At 49.9% G+C, this 21,551-nt stretch overlaps 1 protein-coding gene across 3 annotated transcripts in view; it reads left to right on the top strand.

Moving 5' to 3' along the window:
- Positions 1–1,339: 1,339 nt before the first annotated feature.
- RBBP8NL (RBBP8 N-terminal like) overlaps positions 1,340–21,551 on the top strand; it is a 36,878-nt gene continuing 16,666 nt past the window's right edge. Inside the window, exons 1-5 of one of the 3 annotated variants that reach the window (XM_090020603.1) lie at positions 1,340–1,434; positions 3,719–3,798; positions 17,360–17,515; positions 18,921–18,963; positions 20,827–20,922. In XM_090020603.1, the coding sequence (XP_089876729.1) occupies positions 17,449–17,515; positions 18,921–18,963; positions 20,827–20,922 (206 nt within the window). In that variant the 5' untranslated portion in view covers positions 1,340–1,434; positions 3,719–3,798; positions 17,360–17,448. Of the gene's footprint in view, positions 1,435–3,652; positions 3,799–7,283; positions 7,422–17,359; positions 17,516–18,920; positions 18,964–20,826; positions 20,923–21,551 lie in introns of those variants that run through there. The other 2 variants (XM_090020602.1, XM_090020604.1) reach the window with 2 other exon arrangements.

The raw sequence follows: 21,551 nt of genomic DNA, 5'->3' as shown, positions 1-21,551 counted from the left end.
CCAATTGACATGTCCCTCAGCAAAACAAACTATCTGTAAGGGATAAGCAATGATTCATGGAGCCAACGGCATCTCTCTGTTCCTAGCTCCTCTTTCAGAGTGCTCCTGAGAAGCCACGGGTCAATAGTAATGATCCCTGAATCACCCCGTTGTCTTCCTCTTCCTCCAGGAACAGATGAAGAACTCTATACCTACCCCGATGCAGCAACCAGTCAGTCCTTACACGTTTTCCAAGGACCACAGCTCCCCAGGAGATTGCTGCTGCTTACGTAAGTGAGGTGTGCAACCACATTCTTAGGACCAGCACCTTTTCAGCAGCCTGGACAGACGGCTGATCAGAAGCAGAAAGTACAATATCAACACTGTGCATCAAGGTATCGCATCAAGCGACGTTGCCTGAACAATAACTACAGGGGGATTAGAAGCCCCCTTGTCTTTTGCATTCCAGTTTCATTCTCCTTATGCTCTGCTTTCTACATATCCTTTCGTAGCATCTGATGAAGGGAGCTTCAGCCCAAAAAAGCTCGTGGCAGTGTAGTGGGGCTGCTCACAGTGGAGTAGCTCCTATAAAATACCACAATATCGCGACCTCCGGAGTAGGGTGAGTATAGAGCAGCTCAAAACCCTAGCCCCACACTGCCTTTCGGGTACTTCTTGGTTGGAGAAAGGCCAAGGGACATCACCCGGACAGAAGCACACCCGCACCGAGGCATTAGGCAGTCAGCAGCAGTTTTTATCTGTTGCTCTACAACCATCAAGGCACTGAATGTCTGGACTCGGTCTGGCCTTTGGACTTTGTATCAATGAACTAAAGGGGAGATGGCAGGTCTAGGACAGCCTCTACTTCTCCATACTTTTGCCTAGGCATGCGCATTGAAGGTCTTGGTGACTACTAGACCTCTTACACGTGTACCAGGATCCAGAGGATCAACAGTTGCCTACTATAAAGTGGCAGATCTGCCCTGCCTTTTGACTGACTTCAGACTACCGCAGTTAAACTACCTCTCTGGCTCCAAATTGGACATAATCAAGGAGCCAAGCCCTGAACTGGTGTAAATCAGCAGTCACATTTATATTAGTGGAACTCCAGAAACTTAAACCAGTGCTTTGTGTATCGCTGGTACAGTACCTTCCCTCCACAGCATAGCTCAGCCCGTTTGAAGGCACCATGCTCAGAGCAAGGTAGGAGCCCAGATGTTGTAGCAGTTCAACCCTGGGCTTCTCTGCAGCATTTGCCTGTTTCGAGCCATTGCGGTGATGTGCTGTGTGGGTGTGTTGCTTATCTAACAACATGCTTTTCTGCCCTGTTAGGCGGGCAGCGTTTCACTAGGTCACCAGAAGATCTTGTTGGGCTTCTCTTTACACGGTGCTTTTAGGTGTAGAGGAATTCCCCACTCTGCCGCAGCGGCCGTGTTGCGTTGCAGCTTGGTATAGGTAAGTCACTGTTTGCAGCCTCTCATGCCCTCTATGCCTCCTAGCCACATCCCTGCTTTTAATGGGAAGCAAAATCCCTTTAGACCACAAGTGCACATTTTGCACTTTGTGTATGGGCAAATATATGCACACTATATGCATTATTTGCAAATCTGTGCACAACTCAGTCAACCCTGGATGAATGAGCAACCTTGTCGAAGCAAACCAGAGTGTATGCAATGGATATGTCTGCAACAGGAGGTGGTTCTGGTGTCACCCTCTGTGCAGGTCTTTATTTTATCTGTTATTTCTCTAATGAGCTACATGCTTTACAAAGAGGGGGAAAAACAGATTGGGGTCCCTAAGCCACCTCTGCATTGACATTTGTAGGAAGCCATCGACATTGCCTTGCCTCCAGAACAGCATCTGGGCCTAGCAAATGTGGGTATGCGGTTGCGGACGCTACAGCTCCCTGATAAAGTGGAGGCTAGGAAGATGAAGAACATAGCTAGGGACCTACTTAAATTGCAGTTTCGTGATTTTTGCGACAACTCCAAAAAACAGTTTGTTTGATCCCCGCGAAAAAGGGATTTTCCCACGATTTGACACAGAATCTCCCCACAAAAAATTGAAAGCTTACCAGAATACAAAGAAAGCACGGCAATCCCTGCAGCCACAGAGCCCATGATTTGAGAGAGAGCTACCGAGAGGCTGAGCTGGTGTTGTAGATTCAGTGAAGGCACCAGTCGGGAAAGCAAAAGGGTTTCGGTCCCAACTTTTAAGAAGCCAGATACAAAGCTGCTGTCTGAAGATAAGCAATTGATTGCCCAATCAGTGGTGAGAGGCAGGGCCATCGGGGCCCCGTGGCCAATCAGCAGTGGGGTGGACTTGATGCAAAAGGATCGTGAGATTGGATTTGTGCACCGTAAGGCCCCTTGGCCAATTAGCATCGGGTGGGGAGGGGACTCGCCATTAAAAGACCATGACATCAGCTCCATACACCACAAGCAGCCCACAGCAAGCCATTCATCTCACCGTGATTTAGGTAGGTCCTTCCCTACACAAAGCACTTACATTGGTGGACCTGCGTGAGAAGAGGGGACAGAGCATTTGGCATTCAACCCCAGCCTCCAGCTGCTAACCTCTGCTGCCTTGTCTTCACTGCTCTTTAAGTCGAGTTACCGCACCCGGGATAGCCAGCTCCAGCGAAGAGTTCTTTACAGTGTAGATATACCATAATGCAACATAGTCTATGACAGTGGTTTTCAACCTTTTTTCATCTGCAGACCCCTACAAAATTTCAAATGGCGGTGCAGATCCCTTTGAATTGTAAGTGTGGGTATTCGCATATTTTGATTGATCATAGTCACATTTTGCAGACCCCTTAGACAAAGTCTGTGGACCCCCCAAGGGTCTGCGGACCACAGGTTGAAAACCACTGGTTTATAGGACATGGCACAGGGCTGAGAGTCAGGAGAGCCGGGGCATGTGTAGACAAAACAAAATTTCCCATTTATGTCGATGCAACTGCATTTGTGTTTGCCCGACCCGGGATTTCCCGCTGCTTTAAAGTCCATTTAGCACCTTAAATTAACACTACTCAGAGATGTGTTAATTTTTAGTGTTTTTGCGTTACGCCGCTCCAAGTGTGGATTTTGTTCATACAAACAGCCAGAGACGCCGAAGACTTGGGTCCTAACCCTCACTCCATGGCCTCTGATGTGAATTTGGGCAAGTCATTTCCCTCTCTTTCCCTTCCCACCCTTTATCTGTCTGTCTGTTTAAGCTGTCTCTTCCTGCTTAGTCATCATAATAGAGCCCAGGTCTCAGGGTTTATAGCCCTTACTGTGATATTAAAATGATTGCCATGAGCAATTCTAGCATAGACAGCAGTAGAATTGGTATCCTAAACAAACTGAGTGAGAATAGAGGGGTTAAACAGGATGCAGTTGGTTTTCCTCCTCTTTAAATGAGCTGTGTTACATAAAAAAACCCTTCTCAGCTGAATGGTGGACGCACTGTGAAATGGGCCTGTTTGTGAATGTGATTGACTTCAAGCAACAGCCCAAGTTGAACTATAATTATGGGAAAACAATCAAATCTCTATCTGAGTTCATACTATACTGGTCCTGCCACTTTTTTGTATTATAGCAGAACCTGTTTAGCAGCTTTAACTAAGCTGTGCCTCCTTTCTGCTTCTGGGTTAAAGAAATGCAAACCAGTAGAGCAAGTCAGACTGAAAAGAAAAATTATGGCTTATTGTCTGTGCAAGTTCACCCACACGGCTCACTTGTATCTCGTGCAGCCCAGCGCACTGTCTCCAGATCCCGACTTCAGGCAAGCGACTGAGCTGGAGGAGTTCAGAGAGAGAGGCTGCTTCACCATGTGAGTAAAGTATCACAGCAAACAGAGTGACGTTGCTTTAGCCCTATGCCCTGGACTAGGGGAGGTTTGGACATACAGTGAAGGAAGACTTGCTGTCAAGAGCAAGGGCTGCAGGGGTCAGAGCAAGGATCAGTCTCCTGGTGGCTTCAGTCAGGTTCTGCTTAGTCCTTAGCTCCAAGTGCAGAGTTGTTGTTCCAGGACTGGCGATTCTAGCAACTTGTACAGCATCAAATGCATTCATTGCTTGCTGCAACAGGCTTCTTTTCCCTGTGAGGGGGAGACAGGATGGAGAACTATAGGAGCTGGCTGGATCAGCAGAGATCCTGTCTGAGTCACAATTCTGCTTGTCTGGGTTTTGGTTGCGGTTGCATAGACAGGTCCGCTCACTGGAGTAAGCTGGAGCGGGTCGGAAGAGGAGGTGGGGGAAGTTTAAGCAGAACTGCAGTCAGAACTTTTTCCTCTGGATTTTTTTTTTTCCAAATGTGAAATGGAGCTATGTTGCAAGGTCAGCTCCCCACTCCATATGGGTCTACTGAGGTTTCCAGAGCCCACCGTCCATGGGCTCGTCTAGGTTGTGACTATTTGAGAAAGAATTCAAAGGGGACTGCAACCCGAGAGCGGGGACAGGGCAGAAGCATGAAGACGGTTCCCTAGCAAGCAGACAGCAGTTGTTCTGTGCTAAACCTCCTCAAGGAGCATTGAGCATCCTGCCCCATCCATGCCATGTGCTGCAGAGGTCTTGGAGGAGAGGAAAGACTTTATTAGCACAGGTGCCCTTCTGCAAGCATGGGTCTAATCTAGCAGGCACAGTGGGCCCAGGGATGGGACACTGGGTTGGGAGTGAAGTTCTTCTTGATGGTTGAATTGGGAGGATTCTCTTTCCCCGTCTCTGCGTGCCTCGGTATAATGGAGGGACCAACCTGCTCTGACACCTGTGGATGAGGTGCTCTCTAAAGGAGCTGGATATGCCCAAGGCAGCATTTGCACTGCTGAATACAAGTTCAGCATTAAGCACTGAATTGATCAAAGTAATGGGCCAAACTAATCCATGCATGCACTTGATAACAGATAACTTACACCTGGGCTGTTAGATTTCCCCACCCTGGATCAGCCTTTTTGTTGCTGGATAGAAAGGAATTTGCGCCTTTCCCTTACACGGCAGCAGGGAGTCGGATTGCAATTGTCTCTAGACTCTGTGCTCAGAAGCGCAATAACCTTCCCACACCCTGCTGCAGGGACAGCACCCATGCGTGGGCACCTGCTGATAAGGGCCATCCCCATGCTGCCATAAAGGCCAAGCCAAGGTGTCTGTGTTAGGGTACTCTACGGGACACCCAGTGCTTCTTTGGGCACAGGACTTCCCCACTGCAAGGCCAGGAACAAGGACATGCCAGTGAAATTGCTGGGCTAGTAGCAGTAATGTCTATTGTACAGCTCCCCATGGCCGGGGTGCTTGGAGTCTCCTGCAGTTAACTCCCTTCCTCTCTGTGCATCAGAAACTCTGCCAGGATTCGATGCAAGTGACCTAGGCAAAGCCCAAGAATAAAATAATTCCACCTGCAGTGGATTTGGTACGATCAAATCGCCCCCTCCCACTCTTAAGTCTCATCGAGTTAATCCAGCGAAGTCCATGGATTTGCATGGGGGTGAAACAGGTGTGAGCAAAAGTAGTGTCCACCCCATTATGTTACCTTGAAAGCCTGGGCATCACTGAGAAGCTGCATCAGTGGGACCCCTGGATGTCACTGGAGTCATATGCTGAGGTCACCAAGGACTGAAACTGCAGGGTCTGTGACATCTGAGCAATGGGCAAGCACATCCCAGGCAGGGGACTCCCTCAGTGTCCCCCGATCCAACAGCTGATGCATTTACAAGGCTTTTTTTCTTCCCTCACGTTTTTCACAAAGCCTTCTACAAAGCATCAGTCCTTGTTCCCTTAAGGACCAGAAATCAAAGAACCACACAGAGAAAGAGGAAATGTGCTGGGCCCGAGTGAATCTTTTTTTTTTTTTTTTAATGAACCTCATCCTAGTCAATCAACCTTTGTCGTTTTTCTTTAGCAGAGGGATCTCTCTCCATGAGGAGTAAGACAGAGATCCTGCTACTCAGCCTCTTCCGCGTCGCATTATCTCCTCCGTTCTTGTTGTCAGTAGGCAGGATCGGTGTGTGCGAGTCTGCCATCAGAAACCCTATTTAATTCAGGGACAGGGAAAGACTGACTTTTCCACGTGGCTTGTGGAGACATGAGCCATCAGCTGCAGCACTGGACTCCAAACCGCGGGAAGTCTGTCTGGGGTGGGGCTTTCGCTGCAACATCCCCAAGGGAAATCAGCCAGCGGAGAGAGTATGATCCCTGAGGAGCTAAGAGTTGGATTTGGCTGTTGGGTTAGGGGCCATGTGATAGCCCCGCAGTCCCAGCAAAAGCCCTGAGATAACTGGACCCCAGAGAGAGATGAGACCCATCAGAGCATCTTGGTTGTGCAGGGTGGAGAAAGGCTCCCTTAGCAATTCTCCTTCCTCCACCTCAAGCCGCTGGGTTCTTGTTTCAGCCATTTCTTTCCAACCTGCAGCATTATCTGCCCAGAAGATTACATTGCTGTTATACAACGCTGGGGATGAAGTGTCTTAAGAACGCTGCTCAGCAAGATATTAAGCCCAAGCCTCATATGTGACCAGCCAGCCTCTAGGAAGTCAGTGGCTTTATTTGCCTGCTGGCAGAAGAGACTAGCTGGCCTCCAAAAGCCTTTATTCAGATACAGCCCTGTGTACACTTCTTCCCCTTATAAAATGCGCTAAGGAACGAGAACGGGGCAAGCATGTTCTAACTAGTCGTCAAATATGCAGCGCACGTGGACAAGTCACATTTAACAGCTGACTAGCTTGACTGAGCAGTAACCACCTCCGTTTGGAGAGACTGACTTACAGCTGCAGCAAAGGCGAGAGCCAGCTGTTCGTTTTACAGATCGGAGCGGTTCGACGCGCGCTACCCGCAGGAACCGGAGTCTCCTGTTTGTTTCAGCAGCGCTCCGGAGAAGGCCGGGCCGTGAAGGTATCCCGCACTCAGCATCTCTCACGGAGAGCTCTCGCCATTCACTCTCGCCACATCCTGTCTTGAAAGCAGTCCGGTCCCCTTTTCCCTGGCAGGGGAAGGGAGGCACGGGGAGGGTCCTTGGCTTGCCCAAGATCGCTCAGTGAGCGAATGAGACAGCTAGAAGGAAAGCTCAGACATGCTCGTTGCCATCCCGAAAGCTGGCCCACTAGGCTGCAGTCCTGTTAGGATCCCTCCTAGCACCAAGACTTACCCAGAAGGAGCAGTGAAAACAAAAGCTATTCATCGGGCCCTCTGCAAGACAAGCATCTCGACTAAGGACTGGCAGCACGAACGTGCAAGACCGTGGCCAGCCAGGCAAGCTGTTCCTGGGAGTGCCTGCCTAAGTGTCATGGCATGTGTGCCGTGGAAGGGATTTTTTATGGCCCCATGGGCCTTTCCTGCTCTCCCTACCCCCATATCCCACAACCCTGAAGATCGTGCTGCTAAGGACCAGTCGTAGGGAGGCAGAGAGAAGTGGGGGTGCGATGCTGACCCAGGTGCACCGGGCCGGACAGCCACTCAGCGTGCATTTGTGAGTTGGTGAGGAGATGTGGTATCCAGCTGGTCGTTCCCCTGATTTCACTGTAGCAGGGTGGGGGGTATAGGTTCAGGTAGACATGTGGCAGGGTTTCCGTATCTCCCACTTCTGTCTCTTCGGTGTGTGCTGAGTTTATTTAAATCTGAATGAATAAGCACCAGAGCGGCACCAGATGCCTCTGGAGCACTTTCCAAATATTGACTAATCATGAGTTGCCATAACCTTTTCTGATTTACAGCTCTCGCCACGCTCTGGGAGCAAAAGCCTCAGTGCCAGCTTAGCAAGATGGAGAGATAGGAGGCAGCTGCAGTATTTGAGCCTGGAGGGGCTGGGAGGCTCGCTGGGATACCGTTTACCCTCCCTTTTGTAAGCAAAAGGGCTGGGGTATTCTTCTTACCGCTGTATCCCTTCCCTGGGGGGTGTATGATCACGGACCAACATGGCTTTGTTATCGGGGTAGCAGAAAAGAAGCATAAGCAGGTGTCATGGTGGCATGAAGAAGACCAGCTGGCTGAGATAGCAGGAGGGATTGAAGGAAGCAGATTATAATGAGCCAGGAAGCAATTTGGCCCCAGCCCTAGTGTTTAGCCCCACTGCCGTTATAAAAAGAGAAAGATTTAACGACCGTAAGACTCCAGGTTTACATCCAAGGCCAGATGCACTGAGGTAGGGCCAACAAGCTGTGATCCAAATGATGCCTGCAGAGCTCCCCTCTCCTCTGATCTTCACTTCTCCCTTCCTGCTAGAGCACTGGCTCTCAACCAGGGTGCCTCCAGACTTTTTGAAGGGTGCCCTGAGGTGAGAGGAGATAAGTGAGATGTGAGGAAACAAGCAGATAAACTAAGCAAATAAGCCGCAATCAGGCTTGTCCCTGCCTGGACAATGCCAGGCCTCTCTGCAAGGAGGTATAAGCACTATAATCTATTCATTAGGTTTATGAAATCAGGTGCCACTCAGTTCACATAAGTTATGCTGGGGTGCCTCGAGTCCAGCGATGGGTGCCTCAAGTCCAAAAAAGACCAAGGACCACCATGCTAGAGGATGCCTCCAGGGCGCAAGGAGGATCTCCAGAGTCCCAGCAACGTTGCATTAGCTTAGGGGGCCATTCCCGTGGTGCGGCGTAAAGTAGTTTTCAATTTCATTGCAGCCAGAGGTGACCAAGGAATCAGGAAGCTGAAGCTGGCTCCTTCACACACCGTCCCGTTCCTTATCTCAAAGACAGTCCCTGTGTCCTACTGCAAACGCCGGCTGAGTGCTGACTCAGAGCAAAGACTGCCACATGCCACAATACCCACAAGGCACCTGATAGCACTTGAATGTCGTTGGTTGGGTTCCCAACCCGAGGTTGACCTGGCACGACCCTACTCGGCTTGTGAGAGCCGATAAGATCGCAGAACAAGCTGTTGCAGGTGCCACTGAAGCATAAGGATGGTGCTGGTGCCCTGAAACAATTTCACACTGTATCCCTGAGTAGGAACTTGGAGCATTTGGCGTTGAGGCTGCTCGCATACAATCCCTTCCAGGTGTATCAGTCCCATTGCGCCTTGAAGCAAGGGCATTTCAGGTCATTTTAGATGGACGGGGAGCAGCTTGTTGGTTGCCTGAGCACAGTGTCTTGTATTGATTCCTGACCGATAAAAGAAGGTGACCTGCAACCCCCCGGCCCTGGAGAGTCAAGGGCATGTAACCTCGTATGAGGAACGCCAGCCCGTTCCTAGCTGCTTTGTGTCACTTCGGGGAGGAGACATCACCTCCACCAGTCTCAGCCAGCCACAGCCAAGCTCCTTTGATATAAAACTCCTTGTCTTATGCTTTAGGTTTGGTTCCCATCCGCAGGAGAAATCAGCCAGTGCAAAGACATACAAAAGGCATCCCCGGTTCAGCTGGGGCTGTCAGGAACCAGGCAGCACCTGCCCTTCCAGGACCAGTCTTCTCAATAGCTCTAGAGGCAAAAGCCAATTCAGTTAAGAGCTTCATTGCATGTGTCACATCCAGTGAACAGACATGGATTCTGTTTATTTGCACGATCGTTTCCTAGAGAGGCCAGATGTACTAGGATAGAGCCACTCGGCCGGAGCAGAGCTTGCTAATTTATCGTGGCAGCGTTATGTTAATTCCGGTGACAAAAATTCTTTATTCTTCCTTAATTCTCCAATTCGAATCATCATGTGTGGGGTAAAACCCGTTGGAGGGGAAGCAGAACAAGAGCCAGACTGATGTGGACACTGCATATTTGAGCCGGTGAAGAGCATTTTTCCTGAAGTCCTCCCAGACCTGCTGTTGCTAATGCCCGTGATCCTGCCTTGGCTGCACTCCTGTTCTGACTACTGTGGCGACAGGAGCACTCAGGTGCAAAATAGCTCGGCTTTCCACAGATCGGTCTGCTGCAATGCAACCATGAATTTGGTAGGCTGAAAAGAATTGGCCAGATGGGACTTGGGTCCAGCAAGGAAAGCTTGGGTGCAGCTGCAAACTTCTCAGGTGCCCGCTCCCTCTGTCTAAGCCCTGTGTGTGTCTGCATGCCAGCCTTGGGGTGTAGTCACTGTGAATGCAAGCGCCAGCCTGACATAGAAACACTGACGTTAGAAATACCGTTTTAAGAAGGACTGAAGCAAACTGGTATGGAGCAAAACTTTCAAGGAGAGGCAAAATTAGCCATAGATGGTGATGAGAGAGCGTAATGCACTGATAACGACCTGGGAACTTCAGAGTGGCAAGAAGCATAAGACTCATAGCCAGGTCCTTGCTGCTCGAGGTGAGGGAGACTCTCCATTAGTTGTTCACAGTACAGAGTCCATGGCACCCGCTCAGTCTGTTCTCATTCCAGCCCACAGTCATTTGCATTGTAATCAAACCTACTAAGGGTCTCTCCGGGGCTTTGGCCACCAGAGTTTTGAAATGATTTTTCTTTTGAAAGAGTTTTTCAAAGGGGAAGGCATGCGACTGAGAGGTGGAGTTTGCTAGAGCCAAGTGCTCTGCTTTCTGTTCCTGGCTCTGCCGCTTCTTCCGCATGTAGCCTTGAGCGAAACATCGCAGCACCTCAATGAAACTACCTGTAAAATGGGGAGAAACCTTCACGGAGCAGTAGGTGGTTCCCCTTAGAGAAAGATCAAGCATTATTATTTTCTTCTCCATCATCACCACCATCAGTCACCCCTGTGTACAAGCCTAGGTGCTCAGCCAAAGCCCATTGAAATCAAGGCAAAGATTACTGTTGAAGGCAGTAAACTTTGGATCTGGCCTGTGCTGAGGCTGGCCATGGGCAACTATGTAATACCATTCTTTGCCAAGCAGATGGTGCTCAGCTTCACGAGCCTACCATGCCCCATTCATTTTCCTGTCGTTCCAGTCCTGGCCTTAACCTGCCAGGGGCACTGTGTGACATCTCATGGAGAGGGAGCCCACTGCTACAGCTGGCTGAAAAATTTCCCACAAGCTTGGTTCCAGTAACATATTGATTTGGAGAGAGAAGCAGCCTCTCAGTCTCCTGCTGCAAAGCCACTTTGCATTTCAAAGTATGTTTTGTTTCATAGCGAAGCGCTTACAAAAGCAGATAAGCAGAATGGCTCGCTTTTGCAAAAGTACGGAGCTCTGATTGGCCTGCACTGGTGCTTTTTTAGAAAAGCCCATTTCAAAGACCATCTCAACCCTTTTTTTTCCCCCCCCAGTGAGTGCAGAGGTAGAAAATTTCAGAATATCTTGCAAAACAGAGCCCCGATTCCCACAGAATCCTGTTCAGGTATTTCACGTAACTAATGTCTCCTATAATCACAGTGTAATGACCTGACCTAAGGGGTGTCATTACTCCCCAACTCCCCCCCACCATGAGATTGCTCTTGTGTGCAAGATCTGTTGGCAGGCTTCAAATGATGACCCTTTTGGATGAGGATGCACAGGGAACTGGTCATCTGAAAGGTGGGTCTAATGACCCCCTTTGAACGTCTTACCCCCATGGATTTCTGACCATGCCCAGAAGAGATGAAAGGGCTCTTTGGTGCATTCACATGGCTGTGTGTCACAGCAGACAATAGAAGTCATCAGAGGCAAGCTGGAAAAGGGAAAAAAAAACTTTCCTCCCCTCCCTCCCCGCTGTATGCTGGTAACATATACTTTACCGGATTTAAGTAAATAAGTAACTCTGCAGGCTGGGACTTGAGCATTAAGCTCTCCCTGGCTAGATTTGCTGTCATTTTTCTCTTGCACTAAAATATAGCCCATCTGAATGTCATAAATAGGCATTGTGTCTCCTTTTCAAAGCCAGGCTTTTCCCTGCAGCCCCCTGCTGCAAAATAACCTCGCTGCCACTCAAGGTTAGCTGGTCTTAAAGCCATCATGGTAACACTAATGAGGTTGCCTTGATCAAGGCCATCATATCACTTGTACCTGCAAATAAAGCAGGGATGCGTGTGCCTAGTGGCTTTTGCACTGCTGTAGGCACCCTCCGCGTAGATAGTTGACAGATGCACGTACAAGTATGTGCAATGGGGATTCGTACCGATGAAGCCACTGTGGTTTGCACCAGTAGAGCTAGACCAAGCTGCACTGCCCCGTACCATGCACACACCCCAGAGCGAAGCGCAGCTTGTTCCTCATAAGCTGCGAGCTCCGTCGTAGGATGCCACCTTAAGTCCGTTGCGCAAACAAAAAAAATAAATAAATGCCCGGCAAAAGTTGCAAAGTAGGCAATACATCAGGAAAGCCAAAGAGCTTCACTCTGGAGTCCAAAATACTCCTGGCACTGCAGATTTTCCATGACTGATTGTCCAGCCTGGCTCAGTATAAATTCAATTTATAGTTCTAAAATTAGGCAGGAGCGGGTAGGAGTCGCCGAGGAATGAAAGGTAGGCTCGTGAAAGCCGTCCCAGTCCGGTAATCATGTATCAAAAGGCGCATTACATAAATCCATTCTCATGCTGAAGAGCTCCAACACTGCTGATCGGGAAAGATCTGGTAGCTTAAGCCATGCCGCTTAACTGCTCTTGCAGTGTTAAAGCTGCAAGGCCCTGCGCATGGCAGGTTTTCTTGCTAATTGCCTCTTATTCGGCTTCCACAAAGCAAACGGGGCTCCGGGTAAGTTTTTGCCACTGGCGCAATCCTTGAGCTGCAATCCGAGCTGCATGGAAGTCCTGCCCCTGCACAGCTTCCCAGAGGAGCTAACTCCGGGCTCTGAATGAGTCTGACAAACACCACTGACAGTAATGACAGGCTGGGAAAACCACCGAGGAACCAGAAACCACAGAGGGTTATGTTCCCAAAGGCAGGTGTCCAGAGAACAGCCCCAAAAGCTGTAATTGTGCATGACAGCAGGTAGCTAAAAGCACAATTATCTGATTTACTTGGACAGAGGCCAGGGTTGTGAATGTGAACGCGCAGGTCTGCCAGGGTGAGCGAGGACACAATACGCAGCCACCTTTCGAAATTGGGTGTGAGACTGGAAGGTAAATCCCGTATGTGCCTCGCGACCTGAGAAGCGTGAGGGATGCGAATGCTTCAAAGAGATCACGGGCCTTTAGATGGAGTGAGCTCGTCTTTGTGGAAAGGCCCTTTTTGGGGGGGAAAGAGGCTCTCGTACACCAGGCTGCTCTGCCATTTCTTTGGAATAGTGTCGGCAGCCTTAGGGCTGTGCCTGGAGATGGGAAGAAATTAGGACAATTGAGTAAAAGCTGGTTGTCTTGCTCAGGACACCATGGCCGGAGCTGGCGCCGGCAGGTTGGGGGAAGCCGGCAAGAAACCTGTGGGGCGAGAAGAAAGCCTCTGCACTTAGGGCAGCACGCCGGCCTGCAGGAAGGAGCTGACTGCCGCAGCACAAAGCACACTCGCCTACATATAATGTGCACATGTATGAGACACGCGGTGGCGGAGGCTAAGACAACCCTTAGCATCCGGCTTTCCCCAGCATCTCGTACCCTTGGTCATACGAGTCTTCCCACCAGGGCTATCCCCACAGGGGCTACTCCGCGTGCCTTTTTCTCGCCACAGAGAGAATAAGCCAGATCCCGGGGTGCGGGGAGCAGCAGGGACGACAGCAGCTGACGGAGCTGGTTGAACTGTTGGGAAAGGCTGGCTGGAAAACTCACCCAGGGAGCCAGGCGCTACGGGCCCTTCCCGTTCTTGCCTAAACGATGCCCTTGCTGTCTCGCAGCTCCGCTGCATGCAGCCAAGGCTGTCCTGCCTAAGGCAGATGCTCCCTGGAGAGGCTCTGGAAGAGCAGGTTTTTCAGACCCTGCTGGATTTACGGAGACAGGCTGGATGTGCCGTGGCGAGCTTGCCTCCCCCTTCGGTTCTGTCCTCAAAATAACGAGCTCCCCCCCAACGCCGAGGCTCTGTTTGGAAAGTGCACTTGTCACTTTGAAATACGGCCAGTCCCGCTTCGATGGCGCTCCTGAAGGCTCCCACTCCGCACGGTGTCGGCGCGGCATCGCGGGGGTGAGTGGGCATATATTACCTTGACAGCTCCTCAGAAAGGGCTCGCTCTGTAAAAGAAATCACTGTTTGGAGGAGCGAGCCTCCTCCCGCGGTACTCTGGAGTCTGGTCTTCATCAATAAATCTCCCTCAATAAATCCTCCTCGGTCGTGGAGCCAGCGGTCTGAGGAAACCCGGGGCCGCTGAGGTACCGGCCATCAAGGGAAGCTCAGAGCCCAATGCGGACTGACACCACGGTCAGCGTGTGGCCACGGGGAAAGAAAACAGAGCTCCTGCGCTTTGCAGAGAGGTCTGTATTTTCCGAGCAAGCTTGGAGGGACCGTAAGGGCTTCGTCTTGAGAGAACAAGCTCTTGAGTCTGAACGTGAGCCCGGCACTCAGGCCAACCTGGCCAGTCCCAGCAGAAAGCAGGCTGGACGCGGTGCGAGCCGCGTTTACACGTAGCAGCCATCGTCCCGGATTGCAGCCGGGCCCTGCAGAGTTAGCAGCGGGAGCGTACAGCTGACTAGTACCTAGGAAGCTTAGTGCCTCGCCCAAAGCCACCCGGTGCATCCCAGCCGGATTTAGGAGCCAGCCCCACGCTCTCTTTCCTAGACCGTGCGGCGTCTCCGCAGGGGCTGACGTAGTCCGGCACTTCAAAACAAACGCTGCATCGAAGGATGCGTCGAAGGATGCAACTCCCACGTACCGAACCTCACTCAACAGTGGCTTTCAGGAAGGGATGCACGTGCGACTGACACCAGCTCACTACCGAATACAGTTACGGAGGTTGAGCGACCGCACGATGGATCTGTTCCTGACTCCATTTCACGGTTGCTAATTCCAAAGAAGTCTGTTAATGATACGAGCCGCTGCACCGGCAAGCTATGCCAGCGTCCCACGCGGTTTGGGTGTGGGACACACAGGTGCACCGAGATCCCTGTCCTTAGAGGAGGGGCTTTTTACTGCCGTGGGAAGTAGCAACAAACGAAAATGATTTTTTTTTTTTTAAGATTTCTCAAGGCACGGTGATCCCTCCTCCATTTTTTGGGCTAGCTGCTGATAAAGCAAGGAGGCTGGCGTTCAAAAAGCCTGGGCATACAGCTGAATGTCTCATCTGTGGGTACAATTGCTATGATCTTTTGTTATGCATCTTGTCGCCACAGGCAGCTCCGCGTCCATTTTGCCTATGCATCCATGGTCACTATACCCCAACTGCACGTACCGTTTATACTCACAGGCAAATGCCAAGTCTATTAAAAATGAGGCCCTTCTCAACTTCTGGCTCCAGCTGTGCCTGCGTAGCTGATAGAGTGCATCTGTTTTATGAACGCAGACAAACACACGCACAAACCTGCAACAGGAGTGAAACAGAAAACCAGTGCTAAACCTCAGTGCATGATGCTGCAGGACAGCTTTCTGGGAAGTGCCCTCACAAACAATGTCAATGCTGGTCTTTTCAAAAATACAGATGAACCCATGCACTCTGCATACAAGCATGTGTATGCGTATGTATTTCAATAACCTGCGATCTGTTCAGGCCTGCGTTCCTGTTAACAAATTCACCATATTCTGAATGGGACTGACTGTAGATGAGACCAAAATCTAGCTTTTCAGTGGAAAAAGACTTATTTATCCCGAGCCATGTACTGATCCTGGAGAAAGCTTACGTCTGCATCTCTTTCCTGACGCCCCTTTTCTCAGTTTTGGAAATCTACTGAGATGATCACTGAGTTTATCACTAAACTAAAATACATCCACGAGTACCTGAGAACTCGGCGGTTGTTTCCGAGTGACAGGGGACCCGGGCTGGAAGCCGATGCCCTAAACCACGGGCCACTGCCCCTTGCTGTAAAGAGGAATCTCCCTTGGTTTTACAAGAAACCGTCAATCGGCCCTGGTTCTGTCCAGCAAAACTGAGGCAACCAAGGAACTGACCTGCTGAAAAAAAGGAAAGGACTTTGGCCAATATTTATCTTTAGTGGCTACAGGTTCACGGGTTAACTTGCAGATTTGCTCTAGTGTTTACAGCCGGTAACTCCTGAGGTTGTGAGCACTGAAATTAAGTTTGGTTGGTGGGTCGCTTTGTCTATTGGCTAGGACTCAGTGGGCCCATCTACACAAGATGCTAAATGCTCAGTAGATTTATTCTCCTGTGCATTAGCGTGTCACAGCAAGCCGTGCTAATGTGCTGATGGACAGTACAATTAGTCTACCGCGCATTAGCGTCACTAAAAACCTGTGCGCCGGCACTATAGTGCGGGAGCACCAGTTACTGCACACTGAGTTAGTACTTGTTATTACAGGTCCTAAACTTAATGTGCATTAACTACAGCACATTAATGCACGTGTAGACACACCCAGTGTCTCCCAGGTTGTACTTGCCCTTGGAAAGGGGGTCATTTTCCCCTGCCTCCCTTGCTTGTGTGGGTCATTGAACAGAGGAGAAGAAATGCACTTGTTAAAGCTAGGCCTGTCGTGTGTTGAGGATGCTTAGCTGGCACCGCCGCCACAACCCACGTCTCCACATGCCTGCAAGGTGAGACAAGTTAACAGAAAGGCCAAGTGACAGATGGAGCAGAGAGATGAACCCTGATGCTGCAAGTGTCCTGACCCCTGAGCCGCCCAGGTACAAATACCTCGATATGCTAGTGGAGCGGAGCAGCAAGGCTCTGTCTGAAACAGCTTTTCTTTCATGGTCTTAGAAATGGGTTAGGATGAAAGGGGATGCAGTCTCTTCGCCATGCAGCTTCCTGGGCCATGTTGGCCATTCATTTAGTCTTTCTGTGAAATGTCTCTCTGGGGCATTTTTGAGGCTGAATTCACTGACCTCAGGGGGCTGTTTTGCAATTCTCCGATGGAAAAAGGCACAGAAAACCAGGGTTGACTTTGTGTAATTAGTCTGCTTCACGGCAAAGGTGTTTCAGACTCCTTCTGTGGAAAACAGGGAGGTTAAAGGCTTTTCAATCTTTTTTTTTCACTCTGATTCTTCTGGCAGCAATGATGCCCCGGGCTCACTAACTGCACTTCCCAGAAAGGCATGTGAGGCCCATTCGCTTGGCCTACTGGGAGATGCCCTGCCTTTTCTGGTCTCAGTCATTAAAAGGGCAATGTAAATTCAGCCTCCCTGCCAGTCCCTGGGTCTTAGCCTAGCCCAAAATAGGTCTCCCTTTCCAAGCCCTCATTTTGCACAGAAATATAATTCCAGATCCAATTTTACAGAAATAGTTCATTGCAGGCATGATCTATATTAGTTCACAGCCCTGGTTTGTATCTTCAAGTACAGCTGGCACCTGCAAGTGAGGACTACAGTTGCCAAATTGCACCTGTCATCATTTCCACCCACAACTTGTAAGTGCAAAATAGAAAAGAAAAGCCAGGCTTTGAGGTCTGACCTCTGGAACATGTGCCCTATTTGTAACGCTTTAGGAAAGATTTGGCTGTCTGCGTATCAGCTTGTGCAATTATTTTTTTTAACCTTTTAATCGCACAACTTACATGGGGCTTTTCATTGTGTGCTTTTATCTCAGGCTCAGACATAAAAGATAAAAAAGGCACAGTCCGGACCTGAAAGCAGAAGATTCGCACCCAAACCCGGGCTTCTCATATACCCTTGAACATGAGCACAGACAGCTTTGCAGAGTTCCTGAACAAGCTCAAGGAAATCCATGAGAAAGAGGTCCTCGGTAAGGAGACACTCAAGAGCATTTGTTGAAAGGGGCAAAACAATTTCTTTCTAAGAAGTAAGTGCGCAAACAAAGTCAGACTCTCCTGTCTAGCTCCAAATAACCTAGAGAGGGACAAGTCTGCTGAGCCTCGGGCATGGGAAAGGAGCTCCCAGCTCAACAGTCATTTCCTTCTCAAGTATCACTAATTGGGGGGCAAGGAAGGAGGGTTAGATCGCAGCCCCGAGGCTGGAGGTCTGGGGGCAACTTGCTGTTTTAGGAGCTTTAGCTTTCCAGACATGCTGGGATGTCAGCCTGACCGCACAGAGGGGTCAGTGCCAATGTATTCGCCCTATAACATGGCCGGGCTTGCCAAACAGAGCCTGGATGGCATGTGCTCCTGATCGAACCCATCGGACCGTATGCCTTCATCCTGAATTTTTGGCACAGAGCATGCTGTAGAAATCAGTAACTCTGCACCACTAAGGGATACGGGTGTCTGTTTTCCTATTCCCACCCGTCCTTCCACAGGGTATGATACAGTGTCATTCCCATAAAGGATGCTCCAGAGCGGTGCAGGGCAAACCTGCCCCGAATGCTCCCACTCAACTAAAGCACCGAGGATGCTACTGCCCTCACTCTCCTGCTGCCTGCCCTGGGTTCGTCCCCAGTCTCCCGTGTGCAGCTGTCAGCCCCTGAGCCGTCCAACTGGTCTGGGCTAACACAGCTAGGGAGTAATGAAAGCCTTTGCAGGATAATATAAATAGGAAGCCATTTGCCTGTTAGGTGAGTGGGTAATACTTTTGGATACTAAATAGTCAATGAGAAAGTAGAACTTGAGCAGAATGATGGGGGGTGATGTTTTTCCCCCTCTAGAGAATGACTAGTACGTGTGTTCAAACTCAGATCATCAAGAAGGGAAAAAACCCAACAAAACAATTGCTCTCATATTAGAGTCATTTCCAGCCTATGCTTTTCTGATAAACTGTTGCATTAGCCACCGTTTTAGGTTATAAGTACAGTCTTGCCCTGAGTAATCCTAGCCCATGTGATGTTTTGGGGTAACTCCAACCCCAAATCTAGGGTTTGCATAACCAGCTGTAATGCGAAACAGATCTTGCAAAAAGTGAACTGGAGTAGTGTGCTCTCATTGTCCAAGAGGAAAGAAATTCAAATATGTTCAACAGGAAAAAGGAAACAGGAAAAAGCAGGTTTTTAAAAAAATGATTCAAGGTATACTCAGCTCATTCACTAAACTCACAGCACAGGCAAGGAAACTCACTTTCTAGTAAGGAGAGTTTTAAACCGACCGTGTCCCTTTAAGTTACCGTGCTTTCCCAGAAGTTAGAAGAAAATGTTCTGTTTCTGAAATATCCCATCATTAGCAATAAATACTTATCTCCTGAACCTCCATTAATTATTCCAGGCCTGCAAACAAAGCTAGCAGAGCTGACAACCCAGAAGTGTCGGTGAGTAAGGCGGTTTCTGTTCCCGTCTCTGTGCTGAGCGGGGGGGGCTGTGTTATATATTTCTCCATAGGAATGTTAAAAGGCACCTTTCCCGGGCTCTGGGTCCTCTCAGCATCCATTAAATCAACACAAAGCGTACTAGAAAGACAAGCCCAGCAGCAAACTCGCCATCTTCGCTTCACTCTGGTCCACAAAGCAATCGACAGTGCCCTGACAGCGGGCAGGTCTTGAATCACTCACTTTCTCCAGGCAATTCAGATTAACCTGGCAGCCCGCTCAGCAGATGTACTGATCGCAGCTTTGCAAAGGCACGAAAAGCCCCTGTTTGTAACTCAACCAGCCAGGGGCTTCCCTCCTCACAGGTTCATGCAGCCTGTGTCCCCAGTGCCGTGGGGTGGAGGTGGAGAACATTGCAGTCACTATGCCGGAGTCTCCATTGCTTTTTGCACAGCTAGCTGTGTTATTTACTGCTTCAGTTTAAGGCTGAGTAAAAAGAACTTGTGTTTTTAAGTCTTAAAACACAAATAGCCCCGTTATCTTGCACTGGGCAAAATGATTCCCCCCTGCATTTAGTTTTCCGTCACACGACAGACCGAAATCTCCTGCTTTGCTCTGCTTGCAATACATAGCTTGGCAGGATTCCCTCCAGGCCTCCCCAGGTGGATGTGCATTTCCCACACGGTTGTTTTATTTGCTTGGGAGGTGCCTCACAGGAAGCAGGAGTTTCCGACCTGGGGATCCTAGCCTTCAGGCTAGGTGCCAGGGCATCACAGCCAGGAGGTGCCAGGCTGGTGCCAGGGCATCACAGCCTCCTGCCCCTCTCCTCAAGCAAGGTGGGAGCAGCGTTTTCAGCTAGATGGGAGTGAATCCCAGATTTCTTTTGCATTGAAACATGAGGCCCTGGGAGGAGGAACTAGTGGTGCAAAATATTATAGGCAGCACCAGTTGTGACACCTAGCAGCAAAGGGTGTCTGGCACTTCCCATTTTAAAACCATGTTTAGTCACTCATCGTATTACCAAACTGAAGCCCTTGGAGCTGAAATTTTCTGGGCCAAAAGGTCTGCTCAGGTTGAATTTACTGGTGGGAACTATCAGCAAAAGCAGATCAGGCCAGAGTGAGTGAGGGGGGATGTGTCGCTTTGCTCTGGTTCATGGCCCTTGCCTTTTGTTCCTGTGAAAATGAGGCAAAATTGGCCCTGGTCACAAACCTGTGCAAACTCTCCGCTCAGAAGTCGGTTCCAGTTCAGCAGGTAAGTCCTGGAGGAGTCTGTCTGCACAGAGCATGCTCCTGCTGCCTCCTGCCCAGGTACCTTCTCCCCACCGTGGCCCAAGGCTTCCCTTGCAGGTGCTCACCTTGTCTGCCAGAGGCGCGAGAAGCCTGAGCGCTCTCCTATCCCCAGTGTCCACCAGGCTCCTCCAGAGCACTGAGTCCACTGGCATGTAATCAAGGACTGTATCAGTTATGAATATACAGAGAGCGGCCAAATTAAGGTTGCACAGACAGTTTTGCTTTTTGCATTGCCTAATGACTGAGTGCCTGGCTTTGTCACCATAGCATTCCTTGAAGGTGGGGTTCCTGTCTGTTGTACGTGGCAGGGAGATGGTACCTGGAGATAGTCTCCAGTGACAGTATCTCCAACTTACTCCCTGGAGCCAGCCTGTAATACCTGTGCATGCCCTGCCCTCCAGCATACTGACTTCCCCCCACAAGCAAGAGCGTTTTAGTGATAAGAATAGCATGAACTGCATGACCCAGGTGGCCTATACATCCTTCCTCCTCCCAAATTGAGAAGAAAGCAACAGGGCTTAGGAGACAAATCCAGTAACTTCCTTGCTTTGTCCTGTGTTGTCTCCTGACTTAGAGATGCCCAGAGAATCGAAGAGCTGTTTGCTAAAAACCACCAATTACGGGAGCAACAGAAGGGCCTTAAAGAAAACATTAAAGTTTTAGAAAACAGGTAAGAGTTGTTTCTGAACTGTCTAGCAGCCACACCTACCTGGAGCTTGCTTTCCAGCAGCTCTGCAGTGAGTGGGCTGTAATACAAAAGCCTCTTTTCTTAATAACTGGAGTTGCAATGCAAAGCCGCCGGAGCCTCGAGCTACTAAAATTTCTAGCAGCCTGAACCAGGATGTTCCTGCCCCAGCAGACGTCACACTAACGCAGCGCCCAGTTCAGGAGCTGTCCCCATCTGGGAGTAGTGTAGACAGCCCCGCTCCCCGCTGCCCTGAAGTTCAGCAGAGTTTATGGATGCGTGCGCAGCACCGTGCCAACCTGGCTGTATTCCCTCTGGTTTACGAGGCAGCTTAGCCAGATGCAACACAGCGCCTTGCAGTGTTGCAGCCAGGAGCAGGGTCTGGCCACAGAGTATATTAAACTCTCTTCACTGGGGTCATCTTCCTCTGTGTGCAGCAGGGAAGGATCATGCACCCTCCACCTGGGTGCAAAGGCTCATAAAGCAGAGGCATGGGGTAAGGGAGGATGAATGGTAGCTCCTTATGTGGTTTTGATGCTGTAAGAGGAGAGGGGTCTCCCTGCCGTGGGAGCTTTCTGCCAACCAAGCTTCTTAGCCCTGGGTTCTCTGTTCAG

The sequence above is a fragment of the Crocodylus siamensis genome, chromosome 10, assembly GCF_052110815.1.
Source record: "Crocodylus siamensis isolate JL-2025a chromosome 10, ASM5211081v1, whole genome shotgun sequence".
NCBI classification, from domain to species: domain Eukaryota; kingdom Metazoa; phylum Chordata; order Crocodylia; family Crocodylidae; genus Crocodylus; species Crocodylus siamensis.
Note: the sequence above shows the minus strand (reverse complement) of the source record. Positions and strands in the feature narration are given on the sequence as shown.